The sequence below is a fragment of the Acipenser ruthenus genome, chromosome 24, assembly GCF_902713425.1.
Source record: "Acipenser ruthenus chromosome 24, fAciRut3.2 maternal haplotype, whole genome shotgun sequence".
Lineage (NCBI taxonomy): Eukaryota > Metazoa > Chordata > Actinopteri > Acipenseriformes > Acipenseridae > Acipenser > Acipenser ruthenus.
The window spans coordinates 4736675-4760063 of record NC_081212.1 but is presented as its reverse complement, the minus strand read 5'-3'; the positions used below and the strand labels follow the sequence as shown (position 1 = coordinate 4760063).

The 23389-nt window shown below is 40.3% G+C and overlaps 1 protein-coding gene across 1 annotated transcript in view; it reads left to right on the top strand.

Annotated features, from left to right (window-relative positions):
• Positions 1–23389, top strand: part of LOC117429784 (uncharacterized) — a 57922-nt gene extending 34533 nt beyond the window's left edge. Inside the window, exons 25-33 of the mRNA XM_058999144.1 lie at positions 3532–3709; positions 4404–4560; positions 6998–7148; positions 7767–7877; positions 13052–13253; positions 15564–15745; positions 16203–16288; positions 17019–17136; positions 22916–23389. Coding sequence (XP_058855127.1) covers positions 3532–3709; positions 4404–4560; positions 6998–7148; positions 7767–7877; positions 13052–13253; positions 15564–15745; positions 16203–16288; positions 17019–17136; positions 22916–23389 — 1659 coding nt within the window. The remainder of the gene's footprint in view (positions 1–3531; positions 3710–4403; positions 4561–6997; positions 7149–7766; positions 7878–13051; positions 13254–15563; positions 15746–16202; positions 16289–17018; positions 17137–22915) is intronic.

Here is a 23389-nt window from a genome sequence, read left to right as displayed (position 1 = left end):
AAAGGGAATTCAGCTGGTTCATTTTGGAATCAAATGAACTTCAGTGTTGTCGGAAAACATTATTTTAGATTCATATGAACCCCAGTGTATTCTGTATTGGGGTCTACTGCAACCTTGCACAGGAGTCTCAGGATGTGAACTCAGAATCTTCGGGTCCCAAGGCTCCTACTCTCTCTGGCGATAAAGGAGCAGCCTAACCAGTCAAGCTGGTAGGAATCCCATATGGTCTGTATATGTATAGTTAGAGTAACATGCATATCTTGTCACATGACACACAGCTTGAGAAGGAAACTTTTGTCCCACTGTGACAAGAATGGCTGAGTGGGTGACGTCAGACCAGAAGACAGGAACACAAACGACAGAGAGATGTGGAGTTTGGTGGAGCTGAGCGAATGCTTTCGCTCAGCATTTAATGAATAAACAGACAGAAAATAAACGTTTGTAACAAAACACAAAAACAGGACACGGCACTTGCGCCAAAATAAACAGACATACAAAACGACTAACCACTAAACAGACGGTGCAGGACAGACGAACAAACACGGTGAGTGAAAACACTTATCTTTACGATTTTACTTTACTTTTACTTTATAATACCCTCCGTCTCCTAACCCGTTCTCCACTCACCGAACACCAACCCCCAGTGAGTGAAAACATGCAGCTTTTATGCAGTTGTACCGAGATTCGATTGCTAGTCAATCATTCAATTGGAATCTCGGTACAACTGCACGTGAATTAATTAAAGTGCAATTCCCCGTGCTCACATATTACTTTTTACTTGCACGTGATGTGATGTGCCATCCCCGTGCCTAAATACAAATATACAATTTACACACACGTGAAACACAGACCGCTTATATCCCGTGTACCAATGCCTATACACCCACATTTACACACAACACGTAACATATAACATACACAGGGGGGGCACTTTGCCACATATACCCCCCCTTGTGCAACGCACACATGGCCTCAATGGCCACCTCCCCCCTCAGTCCCAAAGTCCCGGAAGAGGGGGAAGCAAGTTGTTTCTGGGGGTGGCCATGGTGGAATGTCTGGCACCCCCCAATTCTTCGTGGCTGGCAGCTCCCTCTTCCGGGGCTTCAGCCACACTATCTGCTGCTGCGAAAGTGCAGCTGGGGGAGCTGGTCTCCTGACCTCCCCCTCTTTCTTTATGGCCGGCAGCTCCCCTTCATGGAGCTCCGGCCACAGTGTAGCGACCCGAGGCAAAGCAGAGGCCCCGGCGACCCCAGGCGAAGCAGGACCCTCGATGACCTCAGGCGACGGCAGCAGCAGCGGACCCTCGGGAGGTGGAGGCAGCTCCTGCTCCTCTCCCTCGGGTGGTGGTGGAGGCAGAGGCAGCTCCTGCTCCTCTCCCTCGGGTGGTGGTGGAGGCAGAGGCAGCTCCTGCTCCTCTCCCTCGGGTGGTGGTGGAGGCAGAGGCAGCTCCTGCTCCTCTCCCTCGGGTGGTGGTGGAGGCAGAGGCAGCTCCTGCTCCTCTCCCTCGGGTGGTGGTGGAGGCAGAGGCAGCTCCTGCTCCTCTCCCTCGGGTGGTGGTGGAGGCAGAGGCAGCTCCTGCTCCTCTCCCTCGGGTGGTGGTGGAGGCAGAGGCAGCTCCTGCTCCTCTCCCTCGGGTGGTGGAGGCAGAGGCAGCTCCTGCTCCTCTCCCTCGGGTGGTGGTGGTGGAGGCGCTGCCGGCTCCTCCGACAGCGGGGGTAGGGCTGGTGGCGCTGCCGGCTCCTCCGACAGCGGGGGTAGAGCTGGTGGCGGGCGTCTCCGCTGGGCTCCCTTCAGCAGCAAAAACAGCGGCTGCTGTGGAGCCTGAGCTTCACGCCCTCGTCCCTCCCAAAAAAAAATAGGGGTTTGGGCCTTCAGCTCCTCCCCTCCGGACACAGGACGCACCGACTCCTCCCTCTCGGGCCGTGGACGCACCGACTCCTCCCTCTCGGGCCGTGGACGCACCGACTCCTCCCTCTCGGGCCGTGGACGCACCGACTCCTCCCTCTCGGGCCGTGGACGCACCGACTCCTCCCTCTTGGGCCGTGGACGCACCGACTCCTCCCTCTTGGGACGTGGACGCACCGACTCCTCCCTCTTGGGCTGTGGACGTTCGGGCTCCTCCCACTCGGGCGCAGGACGTTCGGGCTCCTCCCACTCAGGCGCAGGACGTTCGGGCTCCTCCCACTCAGGCGCAGGACGTTCGGGCTCCTCCCACTCAGGCGCAGGACGTTCGGGCTCCTCCCACTCAGGCGCAGGACGTTCGGGCTCCTCCCACTCAGGCGCAGGACGTTCGGGCTCCTCCCACTCAGGCGCAGGACGTTCGGGCTCCTCCTCCCCTGGCTCCTGCTCTGGGCAGTCCTCGTCCTCATGCCCATATGCAATGCACATGGTGCACCACCTTGGCTCCCTCTGCTTCCTCCTCATTTTTCCCCCTCTCTGCCTCCTTCTGCTCACCTTCCTCCTTTGGGCTGGTTCCTCCTCCTCTTCCTGGAAGGGGCAGACAGCCACCGTGTGCCCATACACCCCGCAGGCAAGGCACCAACCTTGGTCCTCCAACCTGCCGAGGAGATCCTCCAGCTCACTGCAGCCGTCTCTCCAGTTCCAGCCTTCCATTTTTTTTTTTTTTTTTTTTTTTTTTTATTTACTTTTCCACAAAAAAAAACTGCAGTTCCCGCTCTGGCCTGAGCCCTGGAGGCGCTGTTGTCCCGGTTCTGACACCACGTGTGACAAGAATGGCTGAGTGGGTGACGTCAGACCAGAAGACAGGAACACAAACGACAGAGAGATGTGGAGTTTGGTGGAGCTGAGCGAATGCTTTCGCTCAGCATTTAATGAATAAACAGACAGAAAATAAACGTTTGTAACAAAACACAAAAACAGGACACGGCACTTGCGCCAAAATAAACAGACATACAAAACGACTAACCACTAAACAGACGGTGCAGGACAGACGAACAAACACGGTGAGTGAAAACACTTATCTTTACGATTTTACTTTACTTTTACTTTATAATACCCTCCGTCTCCTAACCCGTTCTCCACTCACCGAACACCAACCCCCAGTGAGTGAAAACATGCAGCTTTTATGCAGTTGTACCGAGATTCGATTGCTAGTCAATCATTCAATTGGAATCTCGGTACAACTGCACGTGAATTAATTAAAGTGCAATTCCCCGTGCTCACATATTACTTTTTACTTGCACGTGATGTGATGTGCCATCCCCGTGCCTAAATACAAATATACAATTTACACACACGTGAAACACAGACCGCTTATATCCCGTGTACCAATGCCTATACACCCACATTTACACACAACACGTAACATATAACATACACAGGGGGGGCACTTTGCCACACCCACATTTATAGCTTACACCCACTGTCCAGTGTCAGGTTAGGTATCCCACGCCTACCACCATGTGTAACCAAAAAATGTCAAAAACATGCAAGACACATTGAATAACAGTTACTAACAATGCAAAAGAAAACTTAGACATTCAGGGTTTATATTTCTCTCTTTTTTCATAGGCTATTGATGTTATCATTTCCAGTGGTCAGCATTTGCAAAGTTCCAGTGAAAGTTCAGTTCAAATCCTCACTAAGAAAATAGCCACAATCTACACTAACCTTGTCACAAACCCTGAGGATTCCATCTATGTTCAGTCACTGGCTACTGAAATATTACCCCAGTGTCTTCAACCAAAAGGTAAGTGCAGGCAGTGCACCCCACCTGACTGATGGCACATGGTACAGTTTCTGCAGGACAGGAGATTGCTGTGTTTGATACTCTAGAAGTCATGTATTGCATTCCCTTTTGTGTGTGCCCTCCATAGTCGACAAGGAAAATGCCTTTAATGTTGAACTTTTTATTCTCATGCTTATACCATGCAATTTAGAACAGTTGTTGAGGCACTTTAAACTACATTTAACAAAAATAAATGAACATAGCGGTAATACATTACAAATGCACTCCAACAACAACCCTATAACACCCTTACAATTGTATACAGACTTGATGTGATAAACATATATTGGCAACCAGTCATTTTTCCAGTGATCTTTACTACATTTCTCAACAAAATCTCTAACAAGCCGTTTAGTATTAACAGCATTTAGCATGAGCTACACTTAATGAGGCCAGCAGAAAACCATTTGCAGGCCCACCTGTATTGTGACACTGCTATATTAGAAAGTTCGCTTTGGGGAAAAAAAAACGACAGCTTTATATTAAGCCAAGTGTGATTTAATACCTTTTGGTGGTTTAAAGTTTTGGAATAGTAAAGCAATTAGATGCTGGCCTTGGTTTGCTGTCCTCTGATACCAGCATACAGAACAAAAGAAAACACAGGATCTCCTGATGATGTTTTAGAAATGCTATGGTTCTTTTTTTTTTTTTTCAGGAGAAATTTCAGTTGGCGAGTTTACTGTCCCTGTCCCACCAGACACCGTCGATCCTGCTGAGTTCTCCTTCTGGCTTTGCGACAGGCTGCCTGAGTGTTCAAATTGCACTGGGCTGGCTCTGCACAACAGCACTGAAAAGACATGCCATCAATCAAGGTATTACTGCAAAGCAGACTTCATTTGTATCATTTAGTACATGATGCATGATTACCTTGTAAATCAAATATTTTCGCAGTCATTTTAACCAATTAAAGAACACAAAATTGTTTTGTCTGTCAAAACCAATAGTTCCTGTTTTTTCTTTCAATGGATTTCTGAAGTCCAGTAAAACAGCCTAATTCAGATTGCTGTAACACTATCTGGTAGCCTTGCTTAACCAAATAAAAGCAGAATCCTGCCACACACTGCAGACTTCTGCCATTATCTGACCTTGGATATATGGAGGAAAGAATGCACACCATTCCCTGGACTATTTTCCAATTGACAATGTGGGCAATAAACAGAAGCTGGTTGCATTTTATAAAAGCTTTGAGGTCATGAATTCCCATTATAATGAATAATTAAATTCAAAACTAGACTGTACATTTTAGCAATACAGGACAAACAACACTTTTGTATTCTGTAATATTATCAATTAGCCGTTGTTTGAGTTGTGTAGAATTTATGGCACTTAAATACAATGAACTGTACAGTACATTTTCCATCTATAATTAGCAGATATGTAATTTGAACGACTCAAAAGACATTTTGCCTATACTGATTCTAGCTTGTTCATGGACTACTGTATTTCTAACTCCGGTGAGACTAGCTGGACGGACTGAGAAAAAATAGTCAGAAAAGTCTTCGATAAGCCACTGACTTATTGTGTAGCCTTGGGGCAAGTTACTTCATATAACTTTGCCTCCGTCACATCTCGCTAAATCAACTAAGCCAAGCATGCATCCACTTTTGGGAACATCTCCAATGGGTAAATACAGACATGAATCCTGGAATCAAGGCAGTATTGGTCCTCTGCAGCTTGAACTGAATCATGTGTAAGAGATATTGTCTTCCTAAACATGGTGTTTTATGTACTTTTCGGGAGCACCTGGGAGATCTTTTAAAAACCCATTTTCAACCCTTTAGGTGGCACGCATTGCTGGACCTCAAGTGTGAATTTTCTTGATATACTTTAATGAAACACTTCCAAGTAGATACATAAAAAAAATACTGTCACCTTTTTACTGTGCTATATTTTTTCTCAAACAAGACAGACATGTGCCAAGGTCATGGCAACTCCGTTTTTTCAAAATGCATAATTATTTTAAAATCTAACGATATGTTTAAATCCATGATCCAATCTTGCTTGATTGCCACCACATTGTGCTTAAAGTAATTACCATTCAGATGGCTGTTGTGGCTTCTGAATGAATTTTCCACATGAGATGCCTTAATATGTCTGCTTTTTATTGCTGTCGAATCAGTCTTGGCAGGCTGCCTAAACTGTAAAGCCGACCTGTAAATCCTTTCACTGCGTTACAGAATCCATTAAGTACGAGCCGGGAGACTTGTGTTTGAGAGCTAGGTTCTTCTGCAGTTTTTGACTCTGGGGACTGGAAGGTGCAATGGATTAATGTGCTTCCTTAATGCGATTGCACCCCCTCTCCAGTGAGCTGATAATGGCTCAAGTTTAATGGTTGATAAAATGTTTACAAAGTCTTATTATAGAGATGTGTTTATTTGGGTTGCATTGGCATATAAGACACATTTAATTCAGATTAATTCTGTGTTAATTCTATAGCACATCATTTTTTTGTATGTGTTAAATTATTAAAGACAGGTTTCATACAGCAATATGCACTACAGCTATGGCCAACAGTTTTGCATCACGCTATTGAATTAACTAATTTTGCTTTATAAAGTCGAATGAAGCCTGCTGAATAATGTTATGTTAACATATTGAATTACATACCGCTTTGTAGTTTTCCGTAGACTTCACGAAAAATGGACAATTGAAAACTGTAACATTTCGAAATCTAACATGAAATACTGTATTACTATTATAGCTTCTGGTAAACTTTTACAATAAGATTTTGTAGTTTCTTTGATGTTAAATAAAATCCAAATTATGTTCATATGTTGTTGTTTTTTTTTTTTTCAAAATTCTAGGTGATGCTAAACTTTTGGCCTAAGCTGTATATCCAAGAGTAAGGATTCTGAATTATTAAAATAGTGAATTGTATGTTGGATATATACACACACCTTTATCAGAAATCTTGTGTTGCAGTACTCAGTAAGAAAATAAACGGCATGCTTTGCAATTTGAGAGAATAAAAGAGAAATTGCTTTTCTGCTCAAGGGCCATCGGCACACAATTAAATAACTAGACAACTCAATAAAGTTTAGTTTAGGTTTTTGCACGCCACTGCCCTAATCCTCCCTGTGTTTTTTACATTGAGAATGGTTTGCTCATGTGTTTTTGCTCAATGCCAGTGTTTCAGTTTGTAATAATGTTTGCCCTTTTGTGGGGTGGGTATTCAATATGTATTCTTTGAGTAAAGTATGCTAATGGGCATCTGATACTAACTCTGCCCATCTTTTTCCTTGTGCAAAGTTCTGTTGAGCTGCTCCGCTCTTTATCTGAGGTCTACAAAGCTCTGCAGTGTGGTCTTCCACCAGCAGACCAGGAAGACTCCATCATTCCCACAGGACTGTCAGCCTCTCGCCTCGCTGCAGGTCTCATATCTGAACAACTCCCCTTAGAGGTAAGGAGCGAAGGCTGTTTCTGTTCAACTGCATCAATCTTAAATAAGGCTGCAAAAAAAGATTTCTTACCCCTCATTAGCCAACTTTCTTGCAAGCTTGTTTAGTTTTGTCAGACATTATTTTCACTGTGTCACTTCATTCTGTCTCCCTTCACACATTGACTATTGTTTTGTGATTGAACCCTTGTGCATCCTCTTTGAATCCTCTGTAATTATTCCTGTAAACCAAAAGACAGTAACTGGAGTGATTTTCTGGATATGCCTCCTGTTCCAATAACATTCACACTTTAACCCAATGTGGATCTTCTGGTACTTCTATGGAAGTGGGCTCTTATGCCACAAAACAGTACTGTTTACAGTAACTGCACAGCAGAATCAAGACACAGATAAAACAATATATTGTTCATCAATAGCTAGATAAGATGACTGTGACTAAAACCAGTATCTCTAGAACAAGATTCGTTTTTGCCTATCTTGGTCACAGTAACGAAAGAGCCCATTTTCAGCTGATGCACGTACTGGTGATGTAGGTCATATTGACCTATTTTTTGTAGCACTGACACTTGTAATATGAAATGTATATGTTACTAACATTCCTTGTTTTGTTAACCTTGTAAGCTTTCACAGCCAGATGCTAGCAGCCCATTCGAACCATTCCCTTCAGTGCCCAGCACGACCAAAGAGGAGGACACTGAAGAATCTGAGGCTGTAAGACATGCCCTGCTGCAGGTAAGAAAAAGTGTGAATTGTATCCAATACTCCCTGGTGTTTTGTCCCATGTTGTGTGTGTAAGTAGTAGTTGTAGTCTTTTCAATATTGTAGGTTTCAATATTAGTATATCTACTCCCTTGGGTCTGATACAAATGCAATGTATCAATGAAACTGGGCTATAGAACCCTCAAATGTTAAACAGAACGGCTAAGCACACAAATCATTTCCGATCATGTGTCAACTGCGATCGATAGAGGGTTACAGAGTATGTTGCAACCAAAGTACTGTTGCGCAATAGTGCAGTACCACATTTCACACTGTCAAATATAAATTATTATATAACTTCCTATCTGTGACAAGTTCTGAAACATTGATACCAACTACTCTTTATCATAAGGTATAGCAGATTCCCATAGCAATTGCAACCCAGTGAAATTTCTTCAACAACTCACTTTCAAGTCAATCTGCATTTACATAAAATACAGTATGTGGTGCCAGGTAAAACCCACAATGCTGTTTGAGCTCATGAATATTTTATCCTTAATGACACTGGTGCACCAGAAGCCTGTTAAAAATAAGATGAAAAGAATACACAGAAGCAACACCCTTGACCTTACTTAATTAGCAGAACAAGAAAAGACATCATTCCACTACATCCAATCTGTATTTTATATGTGCACATTTTATCACTGATATCCAATCAAAACTCATTACATTTCACCTTGATGTCATCCTTGTATAAAAACGTGTTTCAGAAAGTGTTACGCTCATATGATCATATTTACATGTCATCTACATTTTTGCATTGTTAAATGTTAATTAACCAACTGGCTCCGTGCATCTCACTTTAACACTATACTGAAATTCTGATCACACTGCGGTTGCCAGTGGTGTTCAATATTGTTTGGCTTTGTGATATTTTTACTGTAATTACTGACAGCTCAATGATTAATCAAATAGATTAATAAACCCTGGCCGTCTTCTAACTCTGCAAAAAACAGTTTAAATTAATTTATCGTTCAAATCGAGAAAACGAGAAGCATGGCTTAGTAAGAAGAAAGATTGTTTGAGCAAGACCTGCATAATTTACATTGTCATACCCCCCCACCCCGAGAAAGCATTTAGATAATAAAAGCATGCGTTTACCTCCTGACACCCCAGAACTCTCTCCAGGGGAAAAGGGCCTTGTAACGCAATTTATTGTAAAACACACATTGGTGAGAGAGCCACCACAGTCAATGGAACACCGTATGATTCTCCCCTTAATTACCACTCAGACAAGAACAGGCAACGACATTGGAAAGCAACGAACTCGCTCGAAGGGCAGAGGAAAGCCATTAAATTCAACATGCATCATATTTCATAATCAGCAGCGTGGCGGTTGCGCTGACACTGCAGAATTAGTTTGTTGCAGCCAGGATAATGTAAAACTGGCTGCATCTGCTTCTCCTGGCACATTTCTTTTGTGGACTCTCGCAGCCGCTCAAACCATTAATCATCGGTAGCCGAGGACATCACAGGCCAAAGCTTTTTGTACAGCCTAAATTGAAACGGTATCAGTTGCAGATTGCGAATGGTTAAAAAGAGAAGTATCTTGTGTACAGACATGCTCAAATTTGTTGGTACCCCTCCACAAAAAACGAAGAATGCACAATTTTCTCTGAAATAACTTGAAACTGACAAAAGTAATTGGCATCCACCATTGTTTATTCCATATTTAATAGAAATCAGACTTTGCTTTTGATTTTTTATTCTACATAATTTTGTAAATAAGAAAACAAATGAAAATGGCATGGACAAAAATGATGGGACCGCTAACCTAATATTTTGTTGCACAACCTTTAGAGGCAATCACTGCAATCAAACGTTTTCTGTAGCTCTCAATGAGACTTCTGCACCTGTTAACAGGTAGTTTGGCCCACTCTTCCTGAGCAAACTGCTCCAGCTGTCTCAGGTTTGATGGGTGCCTTCTCCAGACTGCAAGTTTCAGCTCTTTCCATAGATGTTCGATAGGATTCAGGACTCATAGAAGGCCACTTCAGAATAGTCCAATGTTTTGTTCTTATCCATTATCTTGGGTGCTTTTAGCTGTGTGTTTTGGGTCATTATCCTGTTGGAGGACCCATGACCTGCGACTGAGACAGAGCTTTCTGACACTGGGCAGTACGTTTCGCTGCAGAATGCCTTGATAGTCTTGAGATTTCATTGTGCCCTGCACAGATTCAAGGTACCCTGTGCCAGGCGCAGCAAAGCAGCCCCGAAACATAACCGAGCCACCTCCATGTTTCACTGTAGGTATGGTGTTCTTTTCTTTGAAAGCTTCATTTTTTCGTCTGTGAACATAGAGCTGATGTGACTTGCCAAAAAGCTCCAGTTTTGACTCATCTGTCCAAAGGACATTCTCCCAGAAGGATTGTGGCTTGTCAATATGCATTTTAGCAAATTCCAGTCTGGCTTTTTTATGTTTTTCTTTCAAAAGTGGAGTCCTCCTGGGTCTTCTTCCATGGAGCCCACTTTCGCTCAAAAAGCGACGGATGGTGCGATCAGAAACTGACGTACCTTCACCTTGGAGTTCAGCTTGTATCTCTTTGGCAGTTATCCTTGGTTCTTTTTCTACCATTTGCAATATCCTTCTGTTCACTCTGGGGTCGATTTTCCTCTTGCGGCCGTGCCCAGGGAGGTTGGCTACAGTTCCATGGACCTTAAACAACTTAATAATATTTGCAACTGTTGTCACAGGAACATCAAGCTGCTTGGAGATGGTCTTGTAGCCTTTACCTTTACCATGCTTGTCTATTATTTTCTTTCTGATCTCCTCAGACAACTCTCTCCTTTGCTTTCTCTGGTCCATGATCAGTGTGGTGCACACAATGATACCAAACAGCACAGTGACTACTTTTCTCCATTTAAATAGGCTGAATGACTGACTACAAGATTGGAGACATGTGTGATACAAATTAAATAAACTAATTAGTTTGAAAATTCACTATAATTCAATTATTTATTATCTTTTCTAAGGGGTACCAACAAATGTGTCCAGGCCATTTTAGAATATCTTTGTAGAATAAGCAATAATTCATCTCTTTTCACAGCTTCTTTGCTTTATTCTATGACATACCAAAGGCATGCAAGTATACATGATAAAATAGCTTTTAATTTCATCACTTTTCAGGAGGAATGAAGCATTATTTCAATGAGCTGTAAGAGTACCAACAAATTTGAGCACGTCTGTATATCTCAGTTTAGATAAATGCTTTTAAAGCACTCTGGTGTTTCTAGGTTGGGTTCACCACTTAATTTCCGTTCCTCAAAAGCTACGTCTAGTGTTGGGTGTCAAAGGACACGGGTCTATACGATGGGGAATTTTGTCTACAAGTTATAGCCAAAAATGAAGTATTTACTGTAGAAGTTGATTAACCTTAACACCACCTTTAAACAATATCATCTTTAAATGTGTATCACATCTCATAATGCTAAACAATACTGAAGTTGGTTAGTGATGGCGCTCACATTAAAAAAACAATTAAGCAATGACATTAAAGTATGCATGTGGCTACATAGAATTCAGTACACATGGAAAAAGTGGGGCGTTCCATTAAAGGTGGTGTCACCATGCACAACAGTTTTTGGGTGTTTGTAGTATATTTAAGGAAATCAATCTAATAAATTCAATTTAAAAAGAAAGTGAAATTGCTACAGCAGCAACTTACCTTCTCTCCATAACTTTCAATTAAATTAAATACACATTGTGCAGTTAATTTCCCTAATATGCCAACTCCTTCAGTGAATTCATTTTGACTGACTTTTATTTATTCCCTTATAGAAACATAATTTATCAGATGCAAGTACATTTTCCACTATATTAACCGGCACACTATTAATTAACCGTATCAAATGAGGCAATTTTCTTGCATTACAGCACCATTTATTTTCTTTACGTCTTGGTTTGTGTGTTTGCAAAACCCTTGAGGCAAGTGTTCCTTTTTTCTTAATTAACACAAAATTAGAGTAAAAACAGACCAGTGAATTGTACAATGTCACATTAAGGCCAGGATAATTTTTTTTTTTTTTTTTTTTAATCAGTTACGTCAAGATCAGAAGATTCATTATTTCAGGATGGCGACGTCTCAAACCTGTTATTTCGAGATTACAAGATAAATTGGGTTCTGTTCAATAGAGCTGTAGCTCTGAAAACCGTCACAGTATAGATCAGTTGGCTAAGAGAGACAAATCGAAGATCAAGGAGCCAGAACAACAAAACAACTTTTAAACTTCCATATTGGTCCAAAGTTAGGTTTCTTATCATGTGGTCGTTTTTGCTGGTGTCACCTTGTTAGGTTTCTTATCATGTGGTCATTTTTGCTGGTGTCACCAACAAAAATGTGGTTCTTGTATGCATTTTTTATGTACATTTAATAAACGCTGTTCAGTTGTGCATGTATGTATATCTAGCATGATGTGCTGCATGGATGATGCTGTAAATAAAGAAAGTTACTCATAACAACCCAAAATAAAACATCATAATAACCGAACCTGCAAAACATCCCTCTCTTCTTGAGTTTTTTATTCTAGCATTGAGGCAAATGAATGCATGATATAAAGCTCTTACTGTGCATTTATTAGAATGAGTATAACTATTACATTACTCCCACATGCGATTTATTTTTTTAAACCACTGCCGTGCAATTAATCAGTCAGCAGCTGCTGTGCAATTAATCTGTTCAAGCTGATCCGGCATTGTTCACTTTATAATAAAAGTCAATTCCTGTTGTATTTGTTGTACATTAAAACCACATATTATTCATTGAGTAATATCTTTTTTTGTTGTGCTTATTAATGTATTGATTTATGTAAGTGCAAAAACTAATTAAATGTCGCCTTGGATAAAGGCGTCTGCCAAATAACAAAAAAATAATAATCAAATAAATGATGAAATCCACTTGTCAAGAAACATATGCTGTATTTCATTCTGGTAAGAACAACTGCATAGTTGAGTTCCCTTTTGGGAACTGCATTTAAATGTTTGGATTTGCACAGTTATATCAAGACAAGCTACCTATAATTTCAGATCGTTGTGGCAGACTCCACTTACTGCCACCAGATGTCTTATTGACACCATTAGAACTGCTGTTGAAGGTGCACTGTGACATGCAAATGATGCATTCATCCCTCTTTATCGACCCTGGTTCTAGGAATGCTCTTGGCTGAACCGTTCCCTCTGTCATATCCGGCAGCAGGTCAGCGGGCTGGAGAAGTCCTTGCTGACGGACACCTTGGCTCTGCCAGATCATCTGGCAGAGGTCGCAGAATCCTTAAAGAAGGATGAGGTGCCGGGATCATGGCTTCACCCTTACTGTCGGCCAAGCACCCACACGCTTTCAACTTGGATACAAGGTACATGTAGAAAATGTATGGATAAGTTGCATACACAAATGTAAATACTGTATATACAGTGCCTTGCGAAAGTATTCGGCCCCCTTGAACTTTGCGACCTTTTGCCACATTTCAGGCTTCAAACATAAAGATATGAAACTGTAATTTTTTGTGAAGAATCAACAACAAGTGGGACACAATCATGAAGTGGAACGAAATTTATTGGATATTTCAAACTTTTTTAACAAATAAAAAACTGAAAAATTGGGCGTGCAAAATTATTCAGCCCCCTTAAGTTAATACTTTGTAGCGCCACCTTTTGCTGCGATTACAGCTGTAAGTCGCTTGGGGTATGTCTCTATCAGTTTTGCACATCGAGAGACTGAAATTTTTGCCCATTCCTCCTTGCAAAACAGCTCGAGCTCAGTGAGGTTGGATGGAGAGCATTTGTGAACAGCAGTTTTCAGTTCTTTCCACAGATTCTTGATTGGATTCAGGTCTGGACTTTGACTTGGCCATTCTAACACCTGGATATGTTTATTTGTGAACCATTCCATTGTAGATTTTGCTTTATGTTTTGGATCATTGTCTTGTTGGAAGACAAATCTCCGTCCCAGTCTCAGGTCTTTTGCAGACTCCATCAGGTTTTCTTCCAGAATGGTCCTGTATTTGGCTCCATCCATCTTCCCATCAATTTTAACCATCTTCCCTGTCCCTGCTGAAGAAAAGCAGGCCCAAACCATGATGCTGCCACCACCATGTTTGACAGTTGGGATGGTGTGTTCAGGGTGATGAGCTGTGTTGCTTTTACGCCAAACATAACGTTTTGCATTGTTGCCAAAAAGTTCGATTTTGGTTTCATCTGACCAGAGCACCTTCTTCCACATGTTTGGTGTGTCTCCCAGGTGGCTTGTGGCAAACTGTAAACGACACTTTTTATGGATATCTTTAAGAAATGGCTTTCTTCTTGCCACTCTTCCATAAAGGCCAGATTTGTGCAGTATACGACTGATTGTTGTCCTATGGACAGAGTCTCCCACCTCAGCTGTAGATCTCTGCAGTTCATCCAGAGTGATCATGGGCCTCTTGGCTGCATCTCTGATCAGTCTTCTCCTTGTATGAGCTGAAAGTTTAGAGGGACGGCCAGGTCTTGGTAGATTTGCAGTGGTCTGATACTCCTTCCATTTCAATATTATCGCTTGTACAGTGCTCCTTGGGATGTTTAAAGCTTGGGAAATCTTTTTGTATCCAAATCCGGCTTTAAACTTCTCCACAACAGTATCTCGGACCTGCCTGGTGTGTTCCTTGTTCTTCATGATGCTCTCTGCGCTTTAAACGGACCTCTGAGACTATCACAGTGCAGGTGCATTTATACGGAGACTTGATTACACACAGGTGGATTCTATTTATCATCATTAGTCATTTAGGTCAACATTGGATCATTCAGAGATCCTCACTGAACTTCTGGAGAGAGTTTGCTGCACTGAAAGTAAAGGGGCTGAATAATTTTGCACGCCCAATTTTTCAGTTTTTTATTTGTTAAAAAAGTTTGAAATATCCAATAAATTTTGTTCCACTTCATGATTGTGTCCCACTTGTTGTTGATTCTTCACAAAAAATTACAGTTTCATATCTTTATGTTTGAAGCCTGAAATGTGGCAAAAGGTCGCAAAGTTCAAGGGGGCCGAATACTTTCGCAAGGCACTGTATGTATATGTAGATGTATAAAAGGTTGTGATTTCAAGTTATCTTTTAATTACCTTGGGTGGCATTTTGGAATGAAGTCATGTGCGAAATTAGAAAAATAGACTCTGGTACCAGCCCAGTTTGAGCTTTTCACTTCCCTGCAAGGCTGGTGATTTTCTTTCTGCTTGCAGTCTCTCAAATTTAAGATCTGAAAACGTTTCTGTCTTTTGAGAAATATTGGATCTCAGCTTGATACAAAGAGACTTGTTTTAAAAAAAATGACTGTTCTAGCAACTCTTTGAAATCACTTAAAGCATTTTTTTCCCTTTATTTTTTACAGCCAAGGGCTGATGTGTCTTGCTTGTAATCCCTTATCAGTTGATGCATGTATAGTTATCAATTAGCGGCTTTCTGAGTCCCAGAACAAGGCCTGCTTTAAATCTCAACGTATCGCCTTCAGTCTTTATTAAGATTTTATATAATGTCAGCCTGGGGTTAAATGATAGTCATCAAACTGATCATCAGTGGAGATTGACTCAGTGAACCCAGAACTTTAGAATTTTGCTTAATTAACCTTATGTCTGATACTTTTAATTAAATCTAAAATTGCCCAGACTGGCTTGCTATTTGCCTTTCCTAACGCAGATTTAAAGAAGAGGCACAGCCAGTTAAAACAGTGGGTCGAGGAAGGAATGGTTCACCATGGAGAGAAAACAGCAGGAAACAGAATACAATCAGTGTGGCTGGGGGGGCTGCTCAATCCTGAGGGCTTGATTATGGCACTGCAGCACGCATATGCAGCAGCAAATGGATGCTTACTTGACGAGGTAGGGCACTTTTTCTATATTATGGTAGATTTAGTAAATTAGAATTTATTATATGTCTAAACAGCAACAATCTTATTTCCTCTGGCCTAAAACTATTATTCTTTCTGCTGTATTATTATTGTATTTACTGATGCTAACAGAGTGGGTGTTAAATCCGCCACTGTTCAGAGCATTCACATAGAACCCACGCTCTTCATAAGTGGCACGATAGACTACTATTAATAATATGTAGCATTTACTAATAGAAGCCTTTTAAAGATGAATTATCAGTGCCATTTTCTATTATCACATGGATGCAAGATCGGCTGCTACTGGTAGATTTAAATATCTGCTAGGGTGAGATATGTGGTTACTGCTTTAACAATAAGAATAGTCTTCTGACTGGCTTGTCATGATATCATGGGCACAGTGCCATGTGAATGAACACAGCCCTTCAAAATGTTTTTGATATTGTCAGATTGCTCTGAGCTGTCACATCTCTAAGAGCCCCGAACACACAGCCCAGCCTGAATCCCAGCAATGTCAGCTGATCCTAGAAGGCCTGTTTTCATCTGTATATTATGTTTGATCATCAACAAAATGTCTCTTGGATTTGTAGTAGTTGTTCTGATGATACATTTAAAAACCTGTTTCACCTTCAATAGAGTGAACATTACCCCTTGCTTCCTTAAACTCTCATAATAGAAACTGAAGATGCTTTCATGACTGTTGAAACTGCATTATCACAATTTCACTTCAGGTTTCACCCCCACAGGCAAAGCTAAGATCTGATATAACTCAAGTGCCTCTAAAATTGCAGTGGGATGAAAAGTGAAATTCAGAAACGACTGGAAAAGCCATTGGCAAAAATCCGTGTCTAGTTAAGTTCAATAGGTGAACAAAAACAATGTTAATAAGGTTTATACAATGTCGAATCTAAACAACTCATACAGTCAGACATTTCCTTATAATGGCACTAAAGATACGTATCACAGAAAATATCTCCATGGAAATAAATTGAAAATACACTGCCTAGCTCAGGGAGCATTTAGGGATTAATACCTGAAGAAAAATACTGTATGGAGGAGGGATTTTAAAAGATTTTTAGGTTTTATTCAATGAAACACCGAAAGGGGCAACGAAAAAGAAACTAATTTAGGGTTAATTTCAAACCTGGTTACTTTTTAGAGACTGTTGCAATTAGTTTCAAGGGCTGGGTATTGAAAACATTCAGTACCGATAATGGTAAAATATCTCTTGTAACAATACATGATTCAATCTGTTTTTATTCCAGAGATGTGTTTGTTCCACTCCCTTATGTCACTGTGAAGCCAGTCCTGCGAACAGCTGAGATGAGTGAAGACAGAGCTAAGCTCTTTGAGTGTCCTGTGTATAGGAACACCACCAGACAGGTGAGTACCGTGTGCTGCACCTGGTCCTTTCACACAAACATCCATATTAGGCTGCGATTGGTGAAGTAGACCAGTTTTATTGGCTTGGCCATGACCACACATGTTTAATATGGAATTTGGGCCAAGTCTGTGCAGCTGCAGTGTGCTACAACACATGCAGGTGAGCCCACCCACCTGCCCAGTACTGGGGAAATACTATTGAAGTCTTGTGTAGGAGAAAGTTCTTCTTGAACCTACTCGTGTCTGAATAACTTGGATCATTTCTAACAGCCTCATATGCTTTCAGCTATCTCACAATGCCCAAGGCCTTTGAGGATATATTTATAGTTGATGGATGGCTTTATTTTTGCTACTGATGTAATTAAAGGCTGTGTGGGAATTCAAAACAATTAGAAGGGACTAAGAGACATATAATGCTGACTGGAGACCTATGGGCATCAGTGACCTTCCCATGTTAAACCATGAATGCCTCAGATTATTACACTTGCTTTGTCCGTTGTCTGTGCTGTAAGCGAACGAGCTAAAAACAAAAAATCTTAAATCTGAATATTAACTAAGCAAACGCTGACATCAGTTATGTTAATTGAGCTATATTCTCTGGGCAGTGTGGAGAAGCTAAATTTCCCCATGAGGCTGCTGACAACTAAATATTATTATTATTATTATTATTATTATTATTATTATTATTATTATTATTATTATTATTATCCTACAATGTTTAAACTAATTGTGATTATTACATGTTAAATTGTAACTGAGTAACAATAAAATTGCTAGATCAGTTACTCTCCTGCACACAAACACGCACAAAAGAAAACCCTCTAGATAACTACACAAATCAAGGGTAAAAATGTTGCTTTTGTTTAGCAGTTTAAGACTGCAGCCTTAAGAGTAGAAACTGATTTTCTGCCACAAGTGATCAGAGTCAATTGCATCTTGTTCCTCCAGATAGTGCCGGAATCCTTAGCTGGAATTTTAAACACTTCTGCTGACGTATCTGTAGGCAGAGTAGCTTGTCTACCAGAATACATTTCATTCACGCTTTCTCTCCCAACAATATTCATACAGTTGGAAGGTTTATGTGACTAGAAACCAGAAATCTTATGGGAAATGTCTACTTAAAAAAAAAAGGGTCATTGTGTAATTTTGTAGAAAAAATAAAAACGCTTAACCCAGCAATTATCTAGACACTTAAATAAAATTTTACCACATCTGATTTTTAGGATTATTTTCTCTATTTTCTCTTTTTTCTCTATGGATTATTTGTGTTTGGTAAACTGTGGAATTGTAAAAAAAATTTTAAAAAAAGTTTCTAAAGCATGATAGATTTTTTAAATAATGCACAGTGTTTACATCACCAATGATGACAAACCAGATTATTTCCAACTGTTTTACAAAAAAAACTGATGGAGAAAGTGTATTACTAGTGTCAGCAAGCACTACTATTAACATAGTTTAACATAAAATGGAGTTTACATGCAAGCTTGTTAAGGGGACTGTGAACAAAATGGAAGAGCAATACAAATTCAACCTGGAACAGAAAAAAAAAACCTGTGCTGAAAAATATATAGGAACAGTTATCACTAGCTATTCCCGTCCTTGAAATCCAGCATGGAAAGTGCCAAGCCACTTAAGATACTAAATAAAGAGCTTAACCAATCAATCTGCAGGTCGCTCGCACTACGGACATGCATTTAAGACATCAAAGAACACGAGAAAGTGGATTATAAATCTGGGTGAAGTCGGAACAGTTTAGTTTCCTGCAGCTTAAAAAGGATTTGAAACGTCTAATGGTGAAGCATGAGTAAAGTAAAGCATACCTAAACGACTAACTCTGTTTTATGATTTTTATGTAAAAATAAAGAAATACTTTTCAAAGGTTTACACCAGTGCTAATATTAAATCTTCTTTGACGCAAGCTATGCTTATACATCTGCATTCATTTTAAAACATTACCTTTGATTTCAGTGGACTTAAATGCTTTCATACTTTTTTTTGTTTGATTGGGCTAATGCTGTTTTGAGTAATTTGCACAGGATGCTTACTGTAATTTACTGTATATAATGAGCACCTGTTTATACCCTTTAAATATCTATTTTGCATTATTCTTTTAAAGAATTATCATTTTTCAGATTTTAAGATTATTTTTAGATGCCTGACTACTAGTTATGCTCCACTAAACCAACCTAAAAAAAGAAGTTTGAGAAAAAAAGGAGATGTTAAGATTGTGATCTTTACATTATCAAGCTGGACCAATTTTGAGCAGTTCTGAAATGTCCTTGGTTAAAAAGGGTACGCCCTCAGAATTAATATGACTGTGCAAAAGACATCCCCTTCAATGTCACAGGTATTGGATAACACACAGAGCTACTAGAGCAATATGTTAGAGCTGCAGTTTCATTGAATGGGATTTTACACTAGACAAACAGTGACACCGGGTTGTCAAATACTGTGATTTCTGCAAGGTAAAAGCTGATCAAAATAAAGATTGCAATTACATACATGTTCGAAAACATAATTGTTGTAACCTCCCACCCCTTCTTAGGACGCAGTACAAGATCGTAACATTTCCTGTAGTTCTACCTTAAGAAGCACACACATCTCTTAACAACCCCTTGCATGAGCTTCCATATAGAAAGAAACTGAAAGTCAGTAGCTTGGGGAGAATAGCTAATTACGGCAGCCTCAGAGGCACCGATACCTAATTGTATTCATACCATATTAACCACAATGTGTCAATCTCGCTCGTTCACGGTGTCCGCTGTGGGCAGTGGTTTATGATTTGCATGCGGCACCTGTGTGTTTTTCTTGTCAGTGAGCAAAGTGCCTGAGGAAATAAATGAGACATCAAAAGCCAGGGCAATGTAGGTCATACCAGGGAAAGATCGAAAGCTTCACCTAGACAGTGAATGAGTTTACGGGGCCGCTGGTGAGAAAGCTGCCTTTACCCTCAAGAAAGCTTGCTTAGAGCATACAACTGCCTCTAGGCAACTAGACTTGTCTGCCCTAAGCAACTCTCCACTTAACCGAAAAGGAAATGGATTTGTTAAGCCTGAATTGTTGTGACGGTCTGACCTATTGTCAAATATTGGTTTATGGGTCTATTTTGTCAGAATCACATTTCTATTTGATTTTTTTTCAGTGCTGTATTCTGAAGCTTCCTCTTCAAAGTCCAAATCCAGCACATCACTGGCAGCTGAAGAAAACAGCAATTGTTTTAGACTCTGGGCCTCCTCCCCCAGGCATCACACGGAGATTAGAAACCTGCTTTCCTGTGAAAACGGGAGATACACAGAAAATAGTCTCATCTCCTAGGTAAGTAGGCATTTAAAGAAGGAGCTTGGTTTGACGGTTATCCCTACTCATTACAACACATCATTTTATAGGTCCGTTTTCAGTGTAAAAATTGTGCACTTTGCTTCATGAAATGTAAAATTATTACAAACTAGAAGAGAAACTACAATGTGAATAAGAACAAATCTATTGTGTTTCTTTAAGAGCTCATTTTGACAGCTATATCTTATCTTAGGCTTTTGAACATGGCATCCTTCACAGAATCCCCTAGCAAGGACATCCCCACAAGTATAGTGTCAAATCAACCTGCAAGAAATGGTAACATTATTTACATATATATATATATATATATATATATATATATATATATATATATATATAAAAGCTGAAACCCAGGCACAGAATGGTTCAGTGTGGTTTCTCGGATTCACTCAAATACTGGTAGATTAACCACATGTGGTTACACTGTAGTTTACCATTTAAAAAGGAGATGCAACCAAGAGCAAGTCATTTTATCATGTTGGTTTTTTTTTCCCTGGTTTATAGTAAGAACGGACCTTCCATCAAAGTGCCAACATAGTGGCCGGCCTCATATTGTGGACAAACCCCTTCTCGTTATTAAATAACTAATAATTAATTTACAGGAGTCTGCGGCTTAATTAGGAGAAACCTTGGTGGGAGAGAGAAAACAATCTACATCCCCATTAGTAACAATTTTATTCAAGGTTGCATCAGCTGTTCTCTGCAGCTCAGATATCGTTGAAACACACAGTCAAAATATTTTATTACCTTGGTTTTAGTTTAATTGAATGCTATGGTTTCTTTGACCCAGAAACCAATTATTTTACATGGAAACCACTTATCACTGCTGTGGTTTTGTCTTTTATTGTAAGTGCTTATAGACTTCATTAGTAGAAACAGATTCTCTTCGAACGTTACTACAGTTGGACTGCAGTATGGCCCATAGACTCCAGGGCCTCATTCGTTCATCTTTATGTTTGTGATACAAGCAGCTAATTATGTTTGTAGTTGTTTAGCTCCTTAAATGCAGTCGCTCAGTTTTGTCTCACAGCTTTTTGTCTCACAGCTTGCTACAGATAAAAAAAAAAAAAAAAAACCAGGATGAAACTGGCAGTTAACTGAATCATTAATGCTTTCATTTATGTGAGTGCCCGAAAAAAGCTGAGATATATTTAGGGGCTTGCCATATATTGCCACAATATATTTTAAAACTCGACCTTTGCAGGAATGTAGAATACGCATCCTAAATAATTATACATGTGGCACACCAAATATGCATTGTATTACAAAAATAAATTAAAAAATAAGCCTAGAAAATGAATTAATGTGTTTTACTCCAGGCACACCAATCCTTTTTGTTCAAGTACAAAAAGAAACCCAGTCCTACACTTCAGTTTCAGTTTGTAAATTTGGTTGCTTTTCCATTACTCTCATGTAATTTGATCACCATTCAGCCATGCAACATCAAGAAACGTTTGTCACATGGTATAAATGTATTCGTAAAATGAGGTCGGTAGGAAATTAGGAATAGCTGATCAACTCTTGTGTAATATTAAACAATTCTGTATTTGTAAGGGTGACAGGGACCATTACATAAGAACAAATGGCCCAATTTTACAGTTTTAAATGCGATTATCATGTACTGTGCTCAACCATGCATACACAGAGCTTTACAATGGCTATGCTTTACTATACATCCTTGTGCATTGTTATGCGCACCTGTGCTGTCGTTTTGCTTTTCACTTTGCTGCTGGAATAGCTGGATATACAGTGTATGTGTACTGTACATGAGAGACTTGATTTGCATCTCTGCTTGGTTAAATCACCAGTACTTTTACAAACGTGCCTGAGGGTTTTTATTATTTTGTATTTAACGCTTCTTGTGATTCAGAAATGTCCCAGTTCAGTTTTTTTGTTTTGATGATAAAAGCAACAGTTTTCCATGAAAAGCTTTAATAGTCATTAAGACACATTTTCGGTTAGATTAACTTTGATACTGATTGTATTTGAAGAATATATCCCAGAAGACCTGGATTTCTTTTTATGAGCAAACTGTTTTATTTTTTTATGTGTTTGGCAGAACATTCATTATTTGGCTCTTAACAGATACGAGCTTCTTCATTAATAAAGTGATTAACTCAATTAAAACGGAGTAAAGCTTTTCTCTACGGATGAGGAGGCTTCATTTCAGTATCATAAAACCTACCACAGCAAAGCTGCAGCTTTTGCATACTAATGGCTATTGATTGGCTGGCCTAAGCAGAACAAGTAAGAAAGGTTTAAAACATTAAATGTTACAATGTTTTTTAAGGTATCCATTCCTCATCACCAGAAGCAAAGACAGCAGACATTGATGAAGGTCAAGGTTCAGTCCCAGAGCAGGTGCCTCATGATAATACCCAATCCCCAAGAAATGCTCGGCTGCCAACACTGACTGACCACAGAAACTCAACATCTCCCCCAGCCACTGAAGGGGGTCTCTGACGCAACAGGCAAAGGAAGCCAGCTGGAATTGTTCAGAGATAAAGCAATAACTCTGGGTCAAAAGCCACCGTCTGTGCAATCTGTAGACCCAAACACAGAGGATTATCCCGTCCCGAGGGATTTCGAGGAAGAGGAAGAGGAAGAGGAAGAGACAGGGGAAGAGGAGTCAAGGACGTTTTCTGACGGGGGGAATAAGAATTTAGTAGCTGAAGACGAGCCACAGCCCAGGGAAGAGGATTTAGATTCAAGCTCTGAGGAAGACATGGGTGAGGAGCCGAAGCAAGAGATGGGTGGTTACCAGGGCAACAGAGAAGAAGCAGATGAAAAAACTAATAATGAGGAGGATGATGCAGTGGAGAAACTGGAATCTGATTTACAGGCTCCTGTAGAGGGGAGAGGAGGGAACAAAGCTCCTAGCGAAAATGATAGAGATAATGAATTCAAGTTTTACTGA